At 39.5% G+C, this 21,123-nt stretch overlaps 1 protein-coding gene across 4 annotated transcripts in view; it reads right to left on the bottom strand.

Moving 5' to 3' along the window:
• The window catches only part of DENND2C (DENN/MADD domain containing 2C), a 51,367-nt gene that overhangs the window by 12,475 nt on the left and 17,769 nt on the right, over positions 1-21,123 (bottom strand). For 3 of the 4 annotated variants that reach the window (XM_005859971.2, XM_014534549.1, XM_014534550.1), the window contains 11 exons: positions 19,621-20,635; positions 18,950-19,086; positions 18,414-18,526; positions 17,680-17,850; positions 13,765-13,861; positions 10,462-10,506; positions 8,158-8,345; positions 4,274-4,383; positions 2,213-2,282; positions 1,155-1,232; positions 315-455 (listed from right to left, as the gene is read on the bottom strand). In XM_005859971.2, coding sequence (XP_005860033.1) covers positions 315-455; positions 1,155-1,232; positions 2,213-2,282; positions 4,274-4,383; positions 8,158-8,345; positions 10,462-10,506; positions 13,765-13,861; positions 17,680-17,850; positions 18,414-18,526; positions 18,950-19,086; positions 19,621-20,447 — 1,977 coding nt within the window. In that variant the 5' untranslated portion in view covers positions 20,448-20,635. Of the gene's footprint in view, positions 1-314; positions 456-1,154; positions 1,233-2,212; positions 2,283-4,273; positions 4,384-8,157; positions 8,346-10,461; positions 10,507-13,764; positions 13,862-17,679; positions 17,851-18,413; positions 18,527-18,949; positions 19,087-19,620; positions 20,636-21,123 lie in introns of those variants that run through there. The other variant, XM_014534552.1, reaches the window with a different exon arrangement.

The following is a 21,123-nucleotide window of genomic DNA, read 5'->3' as shown; positions in this document are numbered from 1 at the left end:
TGGCTGGCTGGGCTCGCGTGGGGCGGGGCAGGTCTGGGGTCCCACCGGCACAGTGGGTCTGGGTCTCGCGTGATTTCGTGCGCTAGGCCTCTAGTAGTATTATAATCTTCATTTATCACAATTTATTGTAATGCCTGAAATTGTCATTGCAAAGCAGCTCAACTGGATATTTCTCTGGTGCTTTGTGAGACTAAAACATTCTATATTGTTTACAGAGAAGGGAAAACTATGCCCTGAGGTTTCTGGAAACTGCCTCCTACTGTCAGGCCTGCTTTTTGGCAGCTATCAAACCTTTTCAAAATGAGCAAACTCACCCCATCTCCAGCCCCAGGGAGGTAGCTCTTCACTGTGATGGTGCGTCCAGGGGCTGGGAAAGGAGCTTCCATGACACTTCGCATGAAGGGGTAAACCAGAGCTGGAGACATTTCTCTTCTCTTCTCTACTTCGTCCAAAATCTACACACACACACAATATGCTCTTTTATTAGGAACTCAGTCAAAAGACATAATGAATCCTATTAACGAACTGACAAACTTGGCCCCCACATTTAAAAATAACACCAACAGATTAAAAAAAATAAGCTTCAGCATTATCTGCCTTCATTAAAGGCATTATACCTCTTCGGGGTATCTTTGTATCCCCAAGAAAAGTTATTAAAATAAATCAACTTATTTTTAGAAGATGAGCCCCTTTCTATTTCCTGCAGTTGGGGGTCCAGGGAAAAAAATGAGACAAGTTAGCTTCAGGCTATGTTCTCCTTTAAGCTGGGAGGTTTAGCAGACCAAGATAAGGGGCAGGGCAAGAGCATCTGGATTAGAGATTAAAGCCTTCAAACCTGTGGCTCTAACTTACTAATGCAGCGGTTCTCAACCTGTGGGTCACGACCCCTTTGACAGTCGAACGACCCTTTCACAGGGGTCGCCTAAGACCATCCTGCATATCAGATATTTACATTACAATTCATAACAGTAGCAACATTACAGTAATGAAGTAGCAACGAAAATAATTTTATGGTTGGATCACAACATGAGGAACTGTATTTAAAGGGCCAAAAGGTTGAGAAGCACTGTACTAATGGGAACTCTACGTCATCGGAAACCAAACTTACTCAGAGCTCAGAGAGAACACCGCTTTCCACAGTATTGTCCACTCACCTTTGAAAAAAGGTTGAAGCAGCCTAGGCGACTGACCATGCAGTAAACCTCGGGGAGTCGCTTTCCTTTGCCTTCCGGCTAAAAGAAAACACACAACAAAGCAAAAGTTAAGCAGCGTAAGTTTTTTACTAATTTGGACTATTAACACTCTCTTAATACTCTTTCATACAGAGTAGAAATCAAGGTTCTCATCCTCAATGAACACTGAAAGATGGGAAAATGGTAAAATACGATAGCATAATTATTCCAGGTTTAGTGGAGGCATTTAAGCAAGAAGAAAGTAACTCGGAGCCCTGGATTGGCTCATTGTGCTCCATTCCTCAAATATATCCAGACTGATGCAGCCACTGTGTCAGTGGTTTCTTTCTCTATTACAAACCAACAAATAAAATAAATCCACACCCTTTTATTCTAAAGTACTCTGTGGCTAACCCCAATCTTGCTCTTATTGTTGAAAACTAACATAGCTTCTTTAACACTCATATCATTTTTTTTTTAAATATACTTTTATTGATTTTTTACAGAGAGGAAGGGAGAGGGATAGAGAGTCAGAAACATCGATGAGAGAGAAACATCAATTCAGCTGCCTCCTGCACACTCCCTACTGGGTATGTGCCCGCAACCAAGGTACATGCCCTTGACCGGAATCGAACCTGGGACCTTTCAGTCCGCAGGCCGACGCTCTATCCATTGAGCCAAACCAGTTAGGGCGTCATTTTTTAAAAAATGTTTTTATTGATTTCAAAGAGGACGAGAGAGGGAGAGAGAGAGATGGAGAGAGAGAGAGAGAGAGAGAATCATTGATTGGCTGCCTCCTGCGCGCCCCTAACTGGGGATTGAGCCTGCAACCCGGGCATGTGCCTTTGATGGAATTGAACCCGGGACCCTTCAGTCCGCAGGTCAACAACGCTCTATCCACTGAGCCAAACCAGCAAGGGCAACACACAGATCATTGAGTAACCTTCAAACTCATCGGGAGATAGCGTTTCTGAAGTTCCTAGTGTGACTCTCTATTGCTCCTTGACCAACCCTGCCTGTAGCACAAGTCTGCAACTTACCAAAAGCTTCTTACAGTAACCAAACCACCGGCTCCCATCTTCACCAGTTAAGACAAAGGAGAACGTCTCACTAAAAACAAAAAACAAAAACAGGAACTAGTTTGAGATCCAAACAATTGTTTGACATTCCTCATAGAACAAACAATTGACAATTAGTCTAACAGCAGTGACTGTAAGAGGAGGGATTAATATTATATTTACAGCAAGTCACATTGCTCCCGAGGGAGAAAGTCCAGGCCTTGGGAATGTCCTGTCTTGCACTGGAGTGAGAGAATAGGTAGAGGACGAATTGTTGATGCTATTGCCTCCTTTTACTTTCTTTTTTAAAAAAAATATATTTTATTGACTTTTTACAGAGAGGAAGGGAGAGGGATAGAGAGTCAGAAACATCGATGAGAGAGAAACATCGATCAGCTGCCTCCTGCACACCCCCTACTGGGGATGTGCCCACAACCAAGGTACATGCCCTTGACCAGAATCGAACCTGGGACCTTTCAGTTCACAGGCCGATGCTCTATCCACTGAGCCAAACCGGTCAGGGCTACTTTCTATTTATCCAGTCTAGTTATTCATCAAGCCTATTTTCCTTTTGTTGAATGTCCAATTTAGTCAAACATATCGAAAAGCTGTAAATGATTGTGATAAGCTATTTTTCCCTTCAAAAGTCTTCTATTTAGTTCTGAGAGGCCATATGAAATAGTGATAGACAAAGGATAGTATCCTTAATATATAAAAATTAAGGATACTGTTCATAGGAAAATCACCAATTCCTCATTAGAAACAGAGAGAAAATATATGCAGAGATAATTTATGAAAAGAAGACTTAAAGATGCTAAGAAGTGAGTTCATTTATAAAAAGGTCCAAATTTGAGCAGTAAGTACATGTGTCCATATATAGCCAAAATTAAAGATTGGAAGGGAATAAGCCAAAATAGTTAGAGAGTGATTATCTCTGAGTAACCAGAATGCCAGTGACTTCTAATTTCTGCTTTTTATTTACTTTGCTGTATTTTCCGAATATCCTATATAATAAAAGCGTAGTATGCAAATTGTCCCCTCAACAATTGTCTGGGAGTTCAACCAGGGGGCGGGACCATCCAGGGGAAGGGAGGGAGCCCCCTGGCTGCTGGCAGCTGCTAGGGACCCTACCAGTGCATGAATTTTGTGCATAGGGCCTCTAGTTCTAGAATAAACACACATAACTTGTTTGGGCGGGGGTGGGATGGGGGCGGGGAACCGACCATGGAGCAGCCAGGGCAATAAGGAAGAAGTGGCCTGTGTGGTTGTAAGTGTAACTGCCAGCACAAAAGCCTCCGGATTGATGGTGCAGAGATGAGAGTGGCGATCAGGCTAAACTGGTTACAGCAGCTTAGTCTGGAGGCAATTGGAGGTGGAAGGGCAGGGCTCCTTAGGCAACAGCTGAGGCTGTCTTCCAGCAGGTCAGTGGCATGTGACATGGTTCACATAACCACCCTTCCAGTCAAAACGACATGATCAATAATTACAGTTTTGAACAAAGCAGTTACCGATTTATAAGCAGGATGCACGCGCAATGATGGTTTATTAATTAAATATGGTATTTTTCTCTAGATACTGGGAAGAAATTCTTTATATCTCCCCTCTCAATATTCTACATGGGAGCCTCCCACAGTGGCACATACAATCTGGACTGTGGCTTCTTCTATCAACTCGAAGGAGAAACAGATGCATTGCTCTGTTTGACCTGTTTCTGAGTCCCTAAGGTTGCCTTTTCCTTTTCTATCCACTTGGTGGCATTTCTGGTTGTATGTAAAGTGGAACTTTTTTCTCTGCAGGACTGGCAAACTGGAGAGACTCTCACACTTGTTTTCCCTTTGACACTGACATTATTCCATGGGGTTTTTTTTCCTGAGTCCCACAGAGGAAATGTTCTAATTCTGTTTCTTCCTTTCCCCCCGCTGCCTCCTTGACCTGTCACAGTCCACACCGCTTCCCTGCTGGCTCTCCCACTTCTCAAGCACTCTGTCTGATTCTATGTTTGTGGTTCCAACAAATAGAAACCAGATAAAGTAGCCTATTTACCTCTTGAGTTCCGAGGTTGGAGCCCAGTCCTTCGAATCAGGAAAACAAAATTTGGGGATAACTTTGAGCCTCTCTTCAGTGTCTTTGGATTGCTTAAAGCCATTATCACCCTGAAAAAGATAACAATGCAGGTGACTAATATTCTACGCAAGTGGAGAACAGAAATAAAATATTGAGCCTGGTCTTGGGAAAAGAGGTCTCTGATAAGCCTAAGTAGTCATCTCAGCATAGTTTTGTGCTGTTTAACAAAACAGGAAGTCCAAGACTGGTAACCACTGAAGATGCATTGAGAACAAAGTTACTGAGAATTAAAAAATCCTATTTTTACACAGAAATGGTATTGTGGAGATCCTATAACTGAACATGGAATATCAAATAAATAAAAATCTATTCTATAATATACTGATAGCAAAAACCTAGTCAGATCTAGGTACTCTCTGATCAATAATCAAAGATGTTTTGAAAAAGCAGATGAATGTTTTTCAGAAAAGGAATTTTTAGAATCCACTCCATATATAATCATTTCCCTTAGCATGTAATCTTTGCTACCTAATTACTGGTTTGCAACTTCCTGTAAAATTTCAGCATGGAAGACCCTTTTGTGCAAGTCTGGTATTATACTTAAAGGACAGTCTAAGTTTAGTTAAACCAAAAGACACTGAAAATTTAGTATAAAAACAAGCAGATAATAAGTCTAATTACCATATTGCCTTCATGTAACTAATATAAATGCTCTATCCTTTCATTTCTAAAGCAAAACATGCAGCCATTCTGGGTCACTTGAATATTAAGTTCTTAAGAAATGGAAAGCATATTGTTAAATGATTCACAATCATCTTCATTCAAGGTTTCCTGCAATAGGACCGAGAGGGGCTTGGTCAGCTCTTTCCATCCCTAACTTATGGTGCCTAGTACACAAAGATGCTAAACAAATCGCTCAGAGACACCCCTGAGTCACTACCAGAGTCAACCGGATCCTTATCTGGTTCTGAGCCGATTAATTCAGGCTGTGTTGAAAACAGGTTCAACCTCAAGATTTCTCTCTGCAAATATAAGACATCAAAAATGGTGGCGGGGTTGTGTGAAGTTCCTCTTTATGGAAAAAAATTTGATTCCTCAAGACCATCTAGATTACATTATTTTAGACTCTAATGGTCCCATGTTACTAAGCAGGGCCATGACCCCGTGCTCTCAGGCTACACTGAGAAATTTTATTAAAAACTAAACTTATTGATTTATTTATAGTTGGGATGTTGCTGATAATTTCTAAAAAATGAGAATCTATACAGGAAACATCTCTTAGATTCCAGTACAGTCGTTCTTCACTAGCTTTTTTAGTGAAACATGTAACTCAAGGTTAGAAACCAAAAGTCCTAACAGGGCTGAGCAGATGACGTAAATGAGAGAAGTGCTCCAAGGAGGAAGCTGGGAGTGAGCAAACGTCTCTATTTACAGGGATCACTCCTCACCAGGGCCAGCTACTTAATCTGCAGAGCACAGTGCAAGGTGAACTGTGGGCCCCTGTTCAAAAAGCAGTAAACATGAAACATAAAATAAAATATAAAACATTTTCTCCTGTGGTCTTTCACCCTGTGATGGGGTTTTTATTTGCTATTTAATGTCATGCTCCCTCAGGCACAAGGATCCTGGTGTCAAATGCAGACCCTCACAACCCTCACTGGCACCCAGAGGTCCTGGCCGGCAATCTGGTGCACAAGTGACCCACCAGCTGATGGGTTTCCAGATGCAGAACTGAAACTGTGTCCCAACTAGAGGTGAGGAAGCTAAGCCAGGCATCTCCCCATCTCTCGGGCCACTGCTCCAACCCACAGCAGCGAGGCAACCCCCATGGGTTGTAGCCTCCACAGGGGGATGTGCTTGGTCCTTGGATTGAGGGTGGTGGAAGTTCTTGCCCCACCAAGGCACCACTGAACATGTGTGGCTCTGCCAGCCCAGACAGGGAAGGTCTCGCTATGCGTTGCCTAGAGATTCTGTGGGGCAATGCTTGCCTGATCCTGACCCTCTCCATGCCTATGCCCAAGTCCCTGCCAGGGACAGAGGGGGCAGTAGTCACTGAGTAGGGGCAGAAGGGGGGAAGTCAGACAGGGCCCAGGAAACCAGGGGGCAGGGGAGAGGACAAGTAGAGAACCATCCTGGGGAGGTGGCAAGAGGTGAGACCATGCATGAACCAAGCATTTAAGACCTAGCCTCTTGCCTCCTTGTCCCATCGGATATCACTTCCAAAACACAAATTCAAAGACAACGTTATTAAGAATTGCAGTGGGGACTACAGAGCATTCAATCCCCAGCACAGGGCTCTTCTGAGGGAGGGGCCTCATGTGACTGTGCTGGTCACGTGCCCATGAAGTCAGCCATGGCTTACTCAGTTTCAGCCAATTCCTGCCGCTCAGGAATGTAGGCTGAGTGCGGGTAGGTTTTCCAGTTTCTCAGGAAAAAGCAGAAGCACAGGTTTTTATGTGAAATTTGACTTTTAAACATTGGCAACAAATAATTTATTGTTATTATTTTTACAAAAATACCACAAATAGAAAAAAAATCTGTAGGCTCAATTTGCTCAGAGGCCACGGTTTGCAAGCCCTGATGCAATGATTATGTTCCTCTCTTTGTATTTGCTGCCATAAAGCTCAGAGCCACATCTGGGGCCTGTGTTCTAAGCCCTGTGAGGGCAGGGACCAAGAAGATCTTTTTCATTTGTATTCCTAGACCTAATATCGGCAAACAGTGGGTATTTAAGAAATATTTGATGAAATGAATGAATCATGTTTTGAAAAAGGCAGAGCAAACTAAATAATAGTTAATAATAGCTACCAAAAAAAAAAATAACAGCTACCATTTACCAAGCGCTTACATGTGCCAGGAATGGTGCTTTGCATACATTATGTCGTTAAATCCCCACTAACGGCTAGCACCATATGGGGCTTACTATGGGCTAGACACTGTTCAAAGGGCCTTATATAGCTCATTGAGTCCTCACCACAGCTCAGTGGAATGGACATTATTATGATTCCCTCCATTTTATAAATGAAGAAACCGAGGCACGGGGCAATTATGTAATTGCTCAAAGTCACAGAGCTAATAAGTGGCAAATGCAGATAGCTGGTTTAGAATTCATGCTCTAAACTGCTACCCTGTCCTGCCACATTTATTATTCCTCTCAATAAGGACGAGAAAATGGAGGCTTTGTAACTTGTTAGAGGTCACTTAGTAAATAGCAGAGCAAAACGTAAAAAACAAACTTGGATAACGAGCTTTTTTCCCCCTTGAGGTGGCAGCTCATGCTTGACATAAGATGTCATCAGAGCTCGGCCTGCATGGTTCAGTGATTGAGCGTCAACCTATGAACCAGGAGGTCACGATCCAATTCCTGGTCAGGGCACATGCCCAGTTATGGGCTCGATCCTCAGTGTGGGGCATGCAGGAGGCAGCTGATCAATGATTCTCTCTCATCATTGATGTTTCTATCTCTCTCTCCCTCTCCCTTCCTCTGTGATATCAATATCAATATATATATCAATACATATATACACACACACACACACATACATACATACACAAAAAGATGTCATCAGAGTCAGCTACCAGACCCTATAGGAAGTACAGCACACTACTAAAAGCTGACTGAGACAGCAATAAACAAGAGAGGAAATAAATACATGCAGAGACACAGGAACATTCCTGAATGCCCCACACACACACACACACACACACACACACAAAGATGTCATCAGAGTCATCTACCAGACCCTATAGGAAGTACAGCACACAACTAAAAGCTGACCAAGACAACAATAAACAAGAGAAGAAATAAATACACGCAGAGACACAGGAACACTCCTGAATGCCTCCTGCCTGCTTGCACCTACCTTGCCAGGGAACTGCTGAATGATCTGGGGACTGTAGCTTATTTCTGATGGTTTCTTCTGCAGAGACACTACCACAAAGAGTTCAAACAGCTGCTGCTCCTGTAATTCAATGAGGTCGCGCTCTAAGGTCTGGTAGTGGGGGTTCCTCTTGGAAGGCTGCTGCAGTTGTGCTAAGCGCTTGTGGCGATCTGCAACGACAGCACGGAGCCTTGTTTTCCTTGGAAGCCAGCTTCCCTCTAGCACCCAGAGGTCGCAACCCAATCAGGACTAATCTTCACTCAGCTGCTGCTGAACAAATGTTTACTAACCAACGTCTGCCACACAGACATACCTGTTAGGGCTACGACAGGTTTGAGGATCAAGTGCAGATTCTCACAAGCACTTGGGGGCCCTGTGTTGGGACTGATGCTCCATGTTCCAACTGATACTCTTATGTCCCAACACATACTCTATGTTATCCCATCTTTCATGGCCTAACACCAGGACACATGGAACATATCAGGCAAAAGCACTGGCCTGACAAAAGATGTCACTATTGGGACCATGAAATCATGGGGGGGACGGAGGCGGATGATATGATAAAAGAACTGAGTCCTACAGAGGGTAAATACAAGTAGTTTGATAAAATTAAAACAAAAACTATTCTCACGTGAAAGAAACTGTCCTTTTCCCTTCTCTCCTTGGCACATAGTTCTAATGGACATGATGTGCTTTTATCAATAAATGATGCTAGCCCAGCCAGCATGGCTCAGTTGAGTAGACCTATGAACCAGGAGGTCAAGGTTTAATTTCCGGTCAGGGCACATGCCAGGGTTGTGGGCTCAATGCCCAGTGTGGGGCACGCAGGAGGCAGCCAATCAATAATTCTCTCTCATCATTGATGTTTCTATCTCTCTCTTTCTCTCACTTCATCTCTGAAATAAATAAATATCAATAAATGATGCTAAATGCACGAGAAAATAATTGAAGTAGAAGACATCCATTCATCTCTCTCTTTCTCTCACTTCATCTCTGAAATAAATATCAATAAATGATGCTAAATGCAAGAGAAAATAATTAAAGTAGAAGACATCCATTTGCAGACTATTTCTCAAAAGAATAAAAACATACCACTTAAACAGTGCAAGCAATACCACTCAAAACTGGCTAGCATTTATCCTTTATTCTCATTTATCTTTAATTCTGAACAATTTGAGATAGTGCCCCCAGGGAAAAGGTAGTACTTGCAGAGGAAATAGTCTAAGTGGCTCAGAGACTTGCTTATGTGTCATTCTGCGCCAACGATGGAAAGACTCATCCTCTGACTAATCATTTTGATTTTTAAAAAAATATATGATGCATTATGCCCCCAAAAGAGTTACACTATGGATCAAAAATACATCTAGGAGTGACTTCCCAGAATTATCTAGTACTTTTAGTGCTCTAGGAAAAATTTTTCTTATCCCAAAGGGTTCAGTTCAAGTCAAGAAAATTTTAGGTCCTATTTCTCAGTATCAACAGCACTAAATTAGTCATCTGTGCACATCCAGGCTGAACCTGATGCTGACTTAAGTTTCACCTTCAGGCTGCAGAATCAAACACCTGAACCAATTCAGGCCAGTGGAGGGAGCACCTGATTGTTAATCGTAAGATCAGCGTATCAGACTTGGAACTGCCCTGCACGCAGCTTTGATTATTCATGTCTCCTACTTTCTCCATGGCTTGTTTGCCAATCAGTTAAACAGGAACTGAAAAACTTCCGGTGAGAATCCATTAAATGAAGGGTATCGAGCACCATGAAGCATAAGAACAAATATAGCAAAAACTTCATGGCATATTCTATAGTCTAACAAAAAATAAATGGCACAATAATTTGGAATATAAATGCCTATGAAGAAGAAAGAGATCAATGTTTTCTATCTCAGTGTCAGAGATATCGAAGTCACTTAATTACACTTGAGCGACTATGAAAAATCTGATATTGAGTGACAAGTATTTGTCTCAGCGGATGATTCACACATACCCTATTTTGGCTGCTGGGAAATGTCTACACATTTGTCTGGACACGCAGCTCTGCCACTCCCCTAAGAACATTCCATCTTAGAACCACGAGGGTTTGCCTCACTCCACTCCAGCAGATGTTTAATGCTGTCAGACATCTGACAGTGTGCTGCTTAGTTCGCCAAATCTCAAGAAGCTCTTATAATGAAATCTCCTACAATATGACACTTCTTGTGGGAAAACATGCTTAATCACACAGGCAGGTGCCACCCCACCTATACCGTGATCATCACGAGAAAGGGAGCAGCCCATTGACTCACTCACTCTTTGGCAGATACTCAGCATCACTTTCGTTCCCACTGGTTTCACCTGAAAAGAGAGAAGTAGTTTCCATTTGTATTTGTCCAATGGTAGGAAGTACACGAGGATGAAAACAATATGAAACCTCCACAGACTTGGGGGCTCGGGGTCAGGAAAAATGAGCCTGTCTCCAACCACTTAGTTACATCAGGGCAGGACAGTCACAAGAAAATGAAAGGCCCAGAGGAGACTCGACTCTATTCCGTCTTCTTCCCACTCCCTCCCTTCCTGATCCTAGAAATTAACAGCAGTTCAGACTAGCCTTAAGAAGTCTAGTTTGGAGTCTATTTCTACATCCATATCCTTATCTTTAAATTCTCGAATAAAGTATCCAAGGTTGAACACCAACCTGACTAAACAAAAATCTCAACACAGAACAAACTATGAATTTAAAATCATGGAAAATGTTGGGGCAAGGGGGGTTACCAAATAAGTTTATGAAGTAACAATCTCTCTTTTGCGATACCTCTAAGCGAACTCTAGGCCAAACTGAACTCTTCTATTTGGAATTCTGCTTTAATTGCTCTTATTTTTCCCAAACAAATTCTAAGTTTCTTGAGAATAAGGGCTATACTTTTACAAGAGAGTGTTTTACAAGTGAACAAAAAATTTCTAGATTAAATCTGAAAAGTTAGGGCAAAAATAAAATGTAAAGAAAGGGGAAAACTTTAAATATATCAGGAAAAACAAGGTCCAGGGACATAAGAGATGTTACAAAAAAATTAGCTACTTAAATATTGGGTACCACATATGTTTGTAACTTCAAATTAACCACCATGACAAAAAGTATACTGGGGCTATAAAACACTGTTCGGTACGAAGGAACAACTGCTGTCAGCTCCTGAGTCCTTAGCCACAGGCACCTTCGGGGAGCCTAGGAAGTTTAAGGAAAAAAAGAAAAGAAAGGGAAAAGGGAGGAGAGGTAATGTAACTGGAAAAGACCTTATAATACATTCACATCTATGGTTTTGTGACTTGCACTCTGGGACACTAAATGAAGGTTAAGGTTAAGGGGTATATAAGCCACCAAGAAAATCTACGCAGAATCTATAGGGATCAAATAAGTACTAGGTTGTTCCTTTTTACATGTGACTTTAACACAGAAAACTGTAATGACAGAACTGAAGAATGGCACTAAATCATTCTGTAATGCTGATAACTGAAACTTAAGAAATGTTTAGGTTGGAATAGATTCAGTACAGCTTAGCATGTACTGACACAGTAGGTAAATATAATTATTTGGTTCTACTAGACATTGTTGATAAGCAGACAAAAGCGTAAGGAGGAAAACAAAAATCTGAGAACAGTGACCATGGAACCAGGAGATCCTCAGGCCTGAGAGAAAGCCCCCTGGCCCGCTGGAGAAGTTAGTCACGGAGACTGGGTAAATGCATGTTGTCTTTGAGGCACACAAATGAAAAACAATCTTGTAGGAAAGGGTTACAACTTACAACTTAAGGACTGCGTTTTGTGTGTGTGTGCTAGAAGTTGGCAATTCAGGCTGCTGAATTTTTTTCCTTTTCAGTAATGATGCAGTGAAAAAAGAATTTGTCTCTTCAAAAAATTGTTTCACAGCCGAATTTACTAAAATGTTCCTAATCCATAAGGCATAAAGCATTTGAATAAGAGATCAGTATTAACCTACTGAGGGTGCCATATCTGGAGAGTATAGTTATCAATAGAACGCTGTTCATCTGGGGAAATGATAATGTTCTTTAGAATTTGTCCTGGTCCCAGTGTCCTGATATTGTACATAATTTGCAACTTATAATTTATGTCCTTGTCAACAACAGTGAGAGGGCTGTTTAGAAAACGAATGATAATATATTTGAAAGGATCCAGCATAATATCTGGCATCAGTTTTCATCTTCTGTATCTAGTTCTGGGCTATACAAATTAAAAGCCTTTGGCCATATCCTTAGTGAACATAAGGAAACATGGAGAGGAGACAGTGAAACTGCTAAAAATCAAAGTTTGTGAGAAAAATTGAGAGTAACTGTTGGTGACGGAAAAGGGTAAGACCTTGTGGTTCCATGTTCCTTTACTTAAAACGACATTTCCTCCTCTGTTTCTTAGTCTGTACAATTAGGATAGTCCCTACCGCCTAATGTGGTCATATGTTACACACGAGGTAGAGTACGTAAAGAAACTATTGCTTCATCCAGCGATGTTAGCTATTATTAACAATAATCATAAGTATTTCTTCCGTAGAAGACTGAAACGTCTTTTACTAATTGCTTTTGAGAATATAAAAACTGACATGGTGACCAGTTGATTTTAATCATTGCAGAGTAAGAAGAAAGTCTTGAATTGTAACACAAAGAATTTCACTTTCAGATAGTAATTGTTAGAAGGTAGAATAGATTTAAAGGAAATTTAAAAATTTTTGTCTTTGGAAGTCTGCAAAACTATAAAATATACTCTTCTGGTATGATTTGGTTGTTGTTTTTCACTTATGAATCTCACAGACAAAAACTACTAAATCCTGCATATTCTTTGCCAGACAACCAAGTTAAAAATGTTTTTAAAAATATATTTTATTGATTTTTTACAGAGAGGAAGGGAGAGGGATAGAGAGTTAGAAACATTGATGAGAGAGAAACATTGATCAGCTGCCTCCTGCACACCTCCTACTGGGGATGTGCCTGCAACCAAGGTACATGCCCTTGACCGGAATCAAACCTGGGACCTTTTAGTCCATAAGCCGACGCTCTATCCACTGAGCCAAACTGGTTAGGGCAAGTTAAAGAATCTTGCATAAGTTTTAAAGAAAATTCTAATAATTTACTCTGGATGTTGAAATTTTCTTAATTAGAACAATATAAGTTTTATCTAGGCATCTGAAGGATAAAATTATGGAACTTATAAGATGACTGACTACAAGTTGAGTACCATATACTTTCAGTCAATATATACCTAGTAATATTTTCATTTCTCCACTGAAAGAGTCTATACTGATGAATGACTATAAATGAAAGTAGGACTACAAAAGAATGATGCAATTTACCTATGAAAATTAATCTCATTGGTTTATATGTATATATTTTTTATTTATTCAATTATCTATTTACTTATTACTTGATAAAGAACTAAATAAGAGGAGCTTGAGGAAGAATAAGAAATAGTCCCTTATCCTAAATAAGTTTTATATTTAAGTGGGATAGATAGGAAAGTAAACCAAAAATTATAATTCACACCAACCATTAAGTTATATAATGATTCTCTCCTCATATGCTGATAGCTATGGACAGCTGGAACCATTCTTACCTTTAGAAGGAGGTACGTCTTTTCCAGTGTACGGATGTAACTTTACTCTCTTTTTCCCTCTCTTTGATTCAAATATGTCATCTATTCTCAATACAAGCTGAAAAAGACCAGAAAAGTACAAGTTAAAACCAACACAAACAAGTTTGCAGCCTAGTATCAATTTGAGATTCACATTGAGAAAAAGGTCCATTTTCTAAATGAAACTTACATTTCTTAATTTTGAATCTAAAATGATCTTTTAAAAGATTTTTTCTTATTGATTTCAGAGAGGAAGGGAGAGGGAGAGAGATAGAAACATTGATGATGAGAGAGAGTCATTGATTGGCTGCCTCCTGCATGCCCTACATTAGGGATCGAGCCCGCAACCCAGGCATGTGCCCTTGACCAGAATCGAACCCAGGACCCTTCAGTCTGCAGGACAACGCTCTATCCACTGAGCAAAACCAGCTAGGGCTAAAATGATCTTTACTAAGATAGTACGTTGCTCTAAACAAAGTCCATGTTACGTGGGTAAAAGAAGGGGAATCCTTTCCAGAAGAACCCAGCACAGGCTCTTGGAGAGATTCCTTGTCATTCCGTGTCACGACATGCAGGAAATCTAGATACTGCACCTAATAGGGTGACCAAGCATTTACTATCAGACTCAAGTTTTTGCCTGCCCAGAGTAGGAAGTGGAATACTTACTCACTTGGAAGGCAGGGTGGGGCTCAGTTATTTTTGCTCCCAGGAATTTTTAATAATGAGAGGATAAATCATACATAGAAAGTTTTTGTCAAAGGGAATACTCTATCTCTTTACTACTAGGAGCACTAATATTACAATTTATTTTAGAAACATCATAAAATTAGGAGACTCTCAAATATGCTCGAGTACAATAACTATACTCCATTTAATAAACATTATTCATTAGAATGATTTCTTTGCTGCTGGGAGGAGTATATGAAAGACAGAGACAGAGACAGACATATACACAGACTGGGCTTAAAAGAAAAGAGCCTGGCCAGTGTGGCTCAGTGATTGAGTGTCAACCTATGAACCAGGAGGTCTCAGTTTGATTCCGGGTCAGGGCACATGCCCAGGTTGTGGGCTTGATCCCCAGTAGGGGGCATGCAGGAGGCAGCCAATCAATGATTCTTTCTCATCATTGATGTTTCTCTTTTCCTCTTTGAAATCAATAAAAATATATTTTTTTTAAAAAGGAAAGAATTAAAGCTGATCAACAGCCACTTAAAAAAAGGAAGAAGTGATTAGTTTTTTTCATGTATCTTTTACTTAAAATTCCAAGCTTTTTCTTAACTATTAATTCTGATTTAACATATTTAATGCTCAGAATTACAATTGTTAGGAACATTATATAAAATGATAACCAACAAAGTTGGAGAAAAACACTCTTGTTTTCTCTTTTGTCCTTGTTTCTCCAGAGATGTTGGCAATCCATAGGCAGTGAATGAGTCCAGAGCAAAAAATAACATGTGAGAAACATGTGCTTCCAATATGCAGATTTTCCCCACATTTTTGGATGAGTTTGTTCTTTTAAAGATTTTTTTGTGGCTGCCATGCAAGTGAAAAATTACCAATGTCCTTAAATATTAGCATTATAAAAAACAAATAAAAGAATCCAATGTAAAAAGGTACTGTTAGGGGCTATGGAATGATATATGAGAGCAAACACATATTTTTGGTTGCAAATGAACAAAACTAGTATACATTTTTTTAATTAAACTTACCTGGGTGACATTGGTCAATATGAGCATAACTACTATAAATATTAATGTGCATTTGAAAAGTATACTCCAAAGTATACTCAATTATTATAAAGGAAAGGGAACAATCTGTCCTAGAAAGATGAGGTAAAGTAATAAAAGTTAAATTTGGTTATGAGCTAGGAAGAGAAGGGAACAATCTGTCCTAGAAAGATGAGGTAAAGTAAAGTTAAATTTGGTTATGAGCTAGGAAGAAGAGCCTACTTTTATCTTCTAATTGTAGGAAATACTGTAGAACAGCCTTCCTAAGAAATGATGGGAACCACATTGTTGTACACATGTGACACAAACATTAGGGAATCTACTCTAGCAAACCAGGCTTCCACAGGAGGGTAAGAAAGGAAGGGTGGGGAAGAGCCATATGGACTAGATCAGTGATTTTCAAACTATGAAACCAGTTTCTCTTCCAGGGATAGCTCCAGTCATCAAAGGGAAAATAAATGAAAACGGCTTTCGTGTGGAATATTGTTCCAAAAGATACTCCAAAACCAAAATTTGTATTGCAAATGGAACATCCGAAAAGCATGTAATTCAAGGAGGAACACAGGTAGAAATGCTAACAGTCTGTTCCTTCCTGATAATCAAGAGTTCCTCCTCCTCCTCCTCCCACCCCATAATTCTAAAAAACAAACAAACAAACAAAAACCCCTCCAAAACCTTTGGGAAATATTAGAAAAGGAAAAGTTGGATCCTATCACCTATAATCAGAAAGAGAACATACTTCAAGCAGTCAGGAGATCCACAGTACAGAAAATAGAGGCATGAAGTCTAAAGCACTCAAATCTCCTCGGGTCTCATTAGACTCTACAATCCATAATTCCTAAGTATTTGTTCATGCCGTTCCAAAAACCACATCTTAAATGAAGTCTCTATTGTGTTTGTGTTCTGGCCCCTGGGAACACACGATGAGTTATTTCTGGGCCATGTGGGAAGCGGCTTCGTTGTGCCAGCATGGTTTATCGAAGGGGAGAAAGGCTGCTGAAGGCCTGGTTAATTCTTTAAACCTCTGGTTTTTAACTCTTCCTCATCATTCATAGGAGAATAAACAGCTAAGGATTTTTTTTCACTGAGAGAGATATGTTTAGTGCATTTTATAAACTGTGTCTTTAACTTTTCACATATTAAAGTGGGAGGGGCAGGAAATAGATCAGAAGAATTAAAGTAATTATGGAACAGAGTATTTCCCAAGGAGCCAATCAGTTACTAAACCAAGAAACAGCTGTGACTTCTGTTTAGTGTTAAAATCAGGTACAAAAACTGTGCTAAACGAATGGGATTAAGGAAAGGAGTACTATTTAAATGACTGGATTTTTTTCATTTCTTAACAGTAATCCTGAAGACATTCTGAATTACAGAAGAACAAAGTATCATAAAGAGTTTGAAAATATTTTCATGTAATTTATTAAGTGTCTCTCCTAAAATATATATATTTGTCTACAAATAATCCCAATTTCTTCATTTTGGTTCCATTGGCTCTGGTTGAGATGACTACAGACTTATTGACTTTTCTCCTTGAGAAAGAAGTAGTTTATTTAATATAATTGCTGAAAATTTCTATTCCCAAGTAATAGACAAGTTTCTTTTTTTCTTCCTCTGAATGGAAATATTTGTCCCAAATTTAATGGCCTATACTTTGTAATTACTGAAAATCTAAACTTGCACACAAAACTGAATTCACTTTGGCAATAATGTGAGTGAGAAGACCGAAGACAGCTTAATAAAATGTTCTTATATACGATATTCTAGTGCTTCCCTGACCCAAGCAGTTGACTGCAATGAGAACTAAGGTAGCTGAAGTGAAGCCCTCCATCTAAAGCAGCGGTTCTCAACCTGTGGGTCACGACCCCTTTGGCAGTCGAACGACCCTTTCACAGGGGTCGCCTAAGACCATCCTGCATATCAGATATTTACATTACAATTCATAACAGTAGCAAAATTACAGTAATGAAGTAGCAACGAAAATAATTTTATGGTTGGGGGTCATCACAACATGAGGAACTGTATTAAAGGGTCGCGGCATTAGGAAGGTTGAGAGCCACTGTAATTCCAGTGGGTCAGTTCTAACCCATTATTTATATCCATCTAAAGTTTATTTATTCTCATTTTCTTACAATAAATGCTGAAATAAGAGTCAAAGAAAGAAAATCCTTACCCTTGGAACATTTTTTCTTTTCCTGCTTGCAACTTCTCCAGCTCGGAAGAGCTTCCATTCAGTTAAAGTGACGGGCAAAGTGGTATCCTTTGTGAACTTTGACCTTAAATAAGCTTGCGAGTTCTTCAGTTCCATGGTCTTCCGGTGAAGGAATGGAGGTTTGGGAGGAAGCTAAAACAGGAGAAGATGTAGTGTGGTAAGGGTAAGATCATCTAGTTAATGTCTGTGTTCTAAAATTCAAAGCTACCCCAGAAAAATATTTATCTTTTCTTTAAAATCATCTTACATGAGGATACCATAATTTCTTTTTCATCAAGCTTCTAATCCAAAGTTCTTCTACTACATTGTAATCCTTCCAGAAAACCATGGCTCAGAGTCCTCACTGACTCAAGGCAGCCTTTGCTTCCAGGAGTGGTGAAGGTTTTCAGGGACCAGACTTCCTGTGACTAATAGGGAGCTGTGTAACTAACTATAGTGAACTGCAAAGTTCATGGCCTGTCTAAAGGTGCTTACATTCAATTTTTTTTAAAGTGCTAAACAACAAACAAACAACCCCTCCAACCAAAGAAAATAAAAAGCTGTATGCTACCCCCAAAACAAAGAATAAAAAAACCCACCATTACAAAACAATCCCATATTTTAATGCCTCTCAGTTTTGGCCCTAGTTAAACCATTTCAACCTTTTTCTAGGGAACAAGATGTAATGTTTTCTTATGCTAATTCTCTGGTTATACCTTGGGTGTTTTGAAGGCACTTTTGGGGGGTGGAAGCTTCCATGCTGAAGGGGATCTCCACATGGGAAAAGACTGCAATGGAATAGCTTCATATGGATTTTCTTTGGGTGGATCTTGAAAAACAACAAAAAAATAAGTTTAGAGGAACATAACTAAATGAAAACAAAGTGACCACAGCTAGGAAAAGACATATTTTTAAAAAGTATGTTCAGCTTTCTATTCCCCGTTGCTGGAGGGAGGGAGGTCTCAAAATTAATGGCAATTTAAGCTTATAAACTACTCAGGTGTCCAACCAAGCTAAAAAATATTCTCAAAATACGGTACTAGAAACATCTACTTCTGCACTGAGCAGTCCACTACACTAGCTGTATACTCCATTAAAGAATAAAAGAATTTATACAACAAAGGTTTCCATATTAAAAAGAAAAATCTAGAGCAAGAGATGCTTGATTGTAAAAGAAAACACCATCCTATAGTTAAGGGCTCCACGAAATACATACTCATTCAATTGAATTGCAAAGTTTGTGGACACCTACATATGATATCCTCATAGATATTGTCCTCAGACTGTGTGTAATAAAGTGCTGAGCCAGAATTTCTTCCAAGTTCTTCATGCATCTTCTGTGTGTTCCGATTTCGGAAGTGCTGAATGTCTTCAAATTCAAAGGATTTCCTTAAGAAAGGAGATATATGTTCAAGTTGTATCTTTTAAAACTCTAGTCTTCTTTAAATTGGTATGACAGACAAAAATCGGTAAGTAAAAGACTTATGTGCAAAATTGTAAAGGTGTTTTATCAGATATCTAAGAGTAAACTAGGCTAATACCCTATATGCACAATGAGAAAATTGGAGGCTTTTAGCCGATCTCTATTCATGTTCTTCATTGGGTACCTTTTTAAAATTCATTCTCTAATAAAAAGGGAGACTAGGGCCAGCATGCTCTAAATGAAGTAGAAGACTGTACCTGCTTCCCTACACATGCTTGAAGACAGAAAATGGAAGTTTTTCTGATGCTCCTATGTCAGTAGATTGTGTTAGTTATTGGGCATGCTTCTACTATTTCCTCGTGTACGTACTTTCCCCTCGGGTTAATCAACATCTGTACAATCAAATTAGGGGAATGGAAACTGTTTGAAAAGAAAAAAGGAACTCCAGGGTCCAGTAAGGAAAATACTTACAAATCATTACCTATTGAATAAAAACATACCTTTTAGATCTCCCTCTGATTTTCCCCCCATATTTCTTTGGTTCAGGTTCCTGAGAAGAGGCCAAATAAGACTCTGCACAAGAATTATTTTCACAGTGTTTTCTGTCACAGTTTCTTTCTTTACATGGCATAACACCAGATTCAGACAAATATCTGAATGTCCTACGAGGTTTTGGCAAAGGATTTATAGAAGGTCCACATTCTTGTCCTTCCGGTTCAGAATAGATATTTTCCAAGCTCTTGGTTACTCCATAGGAACTCTCCAGAACTCTGAAATTCAGTTCCTTTTCTGAAGAGACACAATGCTCTAGAGCCAAATTGAGGACTTTATCTGGGGGAAGTGCCTGGATTTTCTTCCACAGTATCTGTGAGGTATAGAAATTTCCTGGAGGTAATGAAGTCTCTGGATCCAAAGCAACTTCTTTCCAGCTTTCAATTTGTTTGACCCGAGAACATACCCAGTTGGATTCTGATTCACTTTTAAAGAAGTGAGTATCGTTACATTCACGTTTCTCACTTTCATCCTCACTTTGATCCCGGCTTTTGGCATCTTCATTAACATCTAGACCAATGTTTTGAGAGTTGGTTGCATCCAACTTTTTGCTCTTTCCCTCAGCAACACGATTCTTCTTAAGAAGAATCTCCTGATGATAGTTACTATATTTCGTTCCAAAGTCCTTTCGGTGCCACTTATCTGGATTAGATATACCATTAGTCCGTCCTTCCCACTGAGAAATTTTTTGTTTGATGTTTTTGCAGTGGCTTCTTGACAGTGTCTGAACAGCAGAACGAGAAAAACCAACATCCATGTTCCCAGTTGGGTGCATACCAAAGTGATAAATTTTACTGCGGTTCCATTACATGTAACTGGGAAATTCTGTGTTCTTTATCCTGTCAGTTAGAATCCAAATAATTCCAGTATTTTTCTTTCATCTTTAACTTGGAAATTTCTTTATAAAATTTTTTAAATCATTGAACCTTGTTGAAGATGGCTGCAACTTTATTTTGAATAATCCTATTAACATAAGAAAAGAATATGTTAACAGTTTTATAATTTTTAAAAAATATATTTTTGTTGAGTTCAGAGAGGAAGGGAGAGGAAGAGAGAGACAGAAACACCAATGATGAGAGAATCATGGATCGACTGCCTCCCGCATGCCCCCCCCCAACTGGAGATCAAGCCTGCAACCCCGGCACCTGCCCTGACCGAGAATCAACTGTGATCTCCTAGCTCATAGGTTTACACTCAACCACTGAGCAACACCGGCTGGGCTATAATATTTTAAACATCTCTAAAACATTGCCCACCTATCTCTAAGTAATTCATTTATATTGAGTCTATAAAAATATACCTGTTGTCCATTAAGTAATTCAACTCTATAAAGGCATTCTGAAAATATTACTTGTAGTATTTCTCAAATTGTTAGTTTTTATGTTCTGCCATATTTAATTTCCTAAAGTTTGGCAGAATGAGATTTTGTAAGAGATTATACATAGTAGTAC

This window comes from Myotis brandtii, unplaced genomic scaffold, assembly GCF_000412655.1.
Source record: "Myotis brandtii unplaced genomic scaffold, ASM41265v1 scaffold131, whole genome shotgun sequence".
NCBI lineage: Eukaryota > Metazoa > Chordata > Mammalia > Chiroptera > Vespertilionidae > Myotis > Myotis brandtii.
The sequence above is the reverse complement of the archived record's forward strand: the minus strand, read 5'-3'. Positions and strand labels throughout refer to the sequence as shown.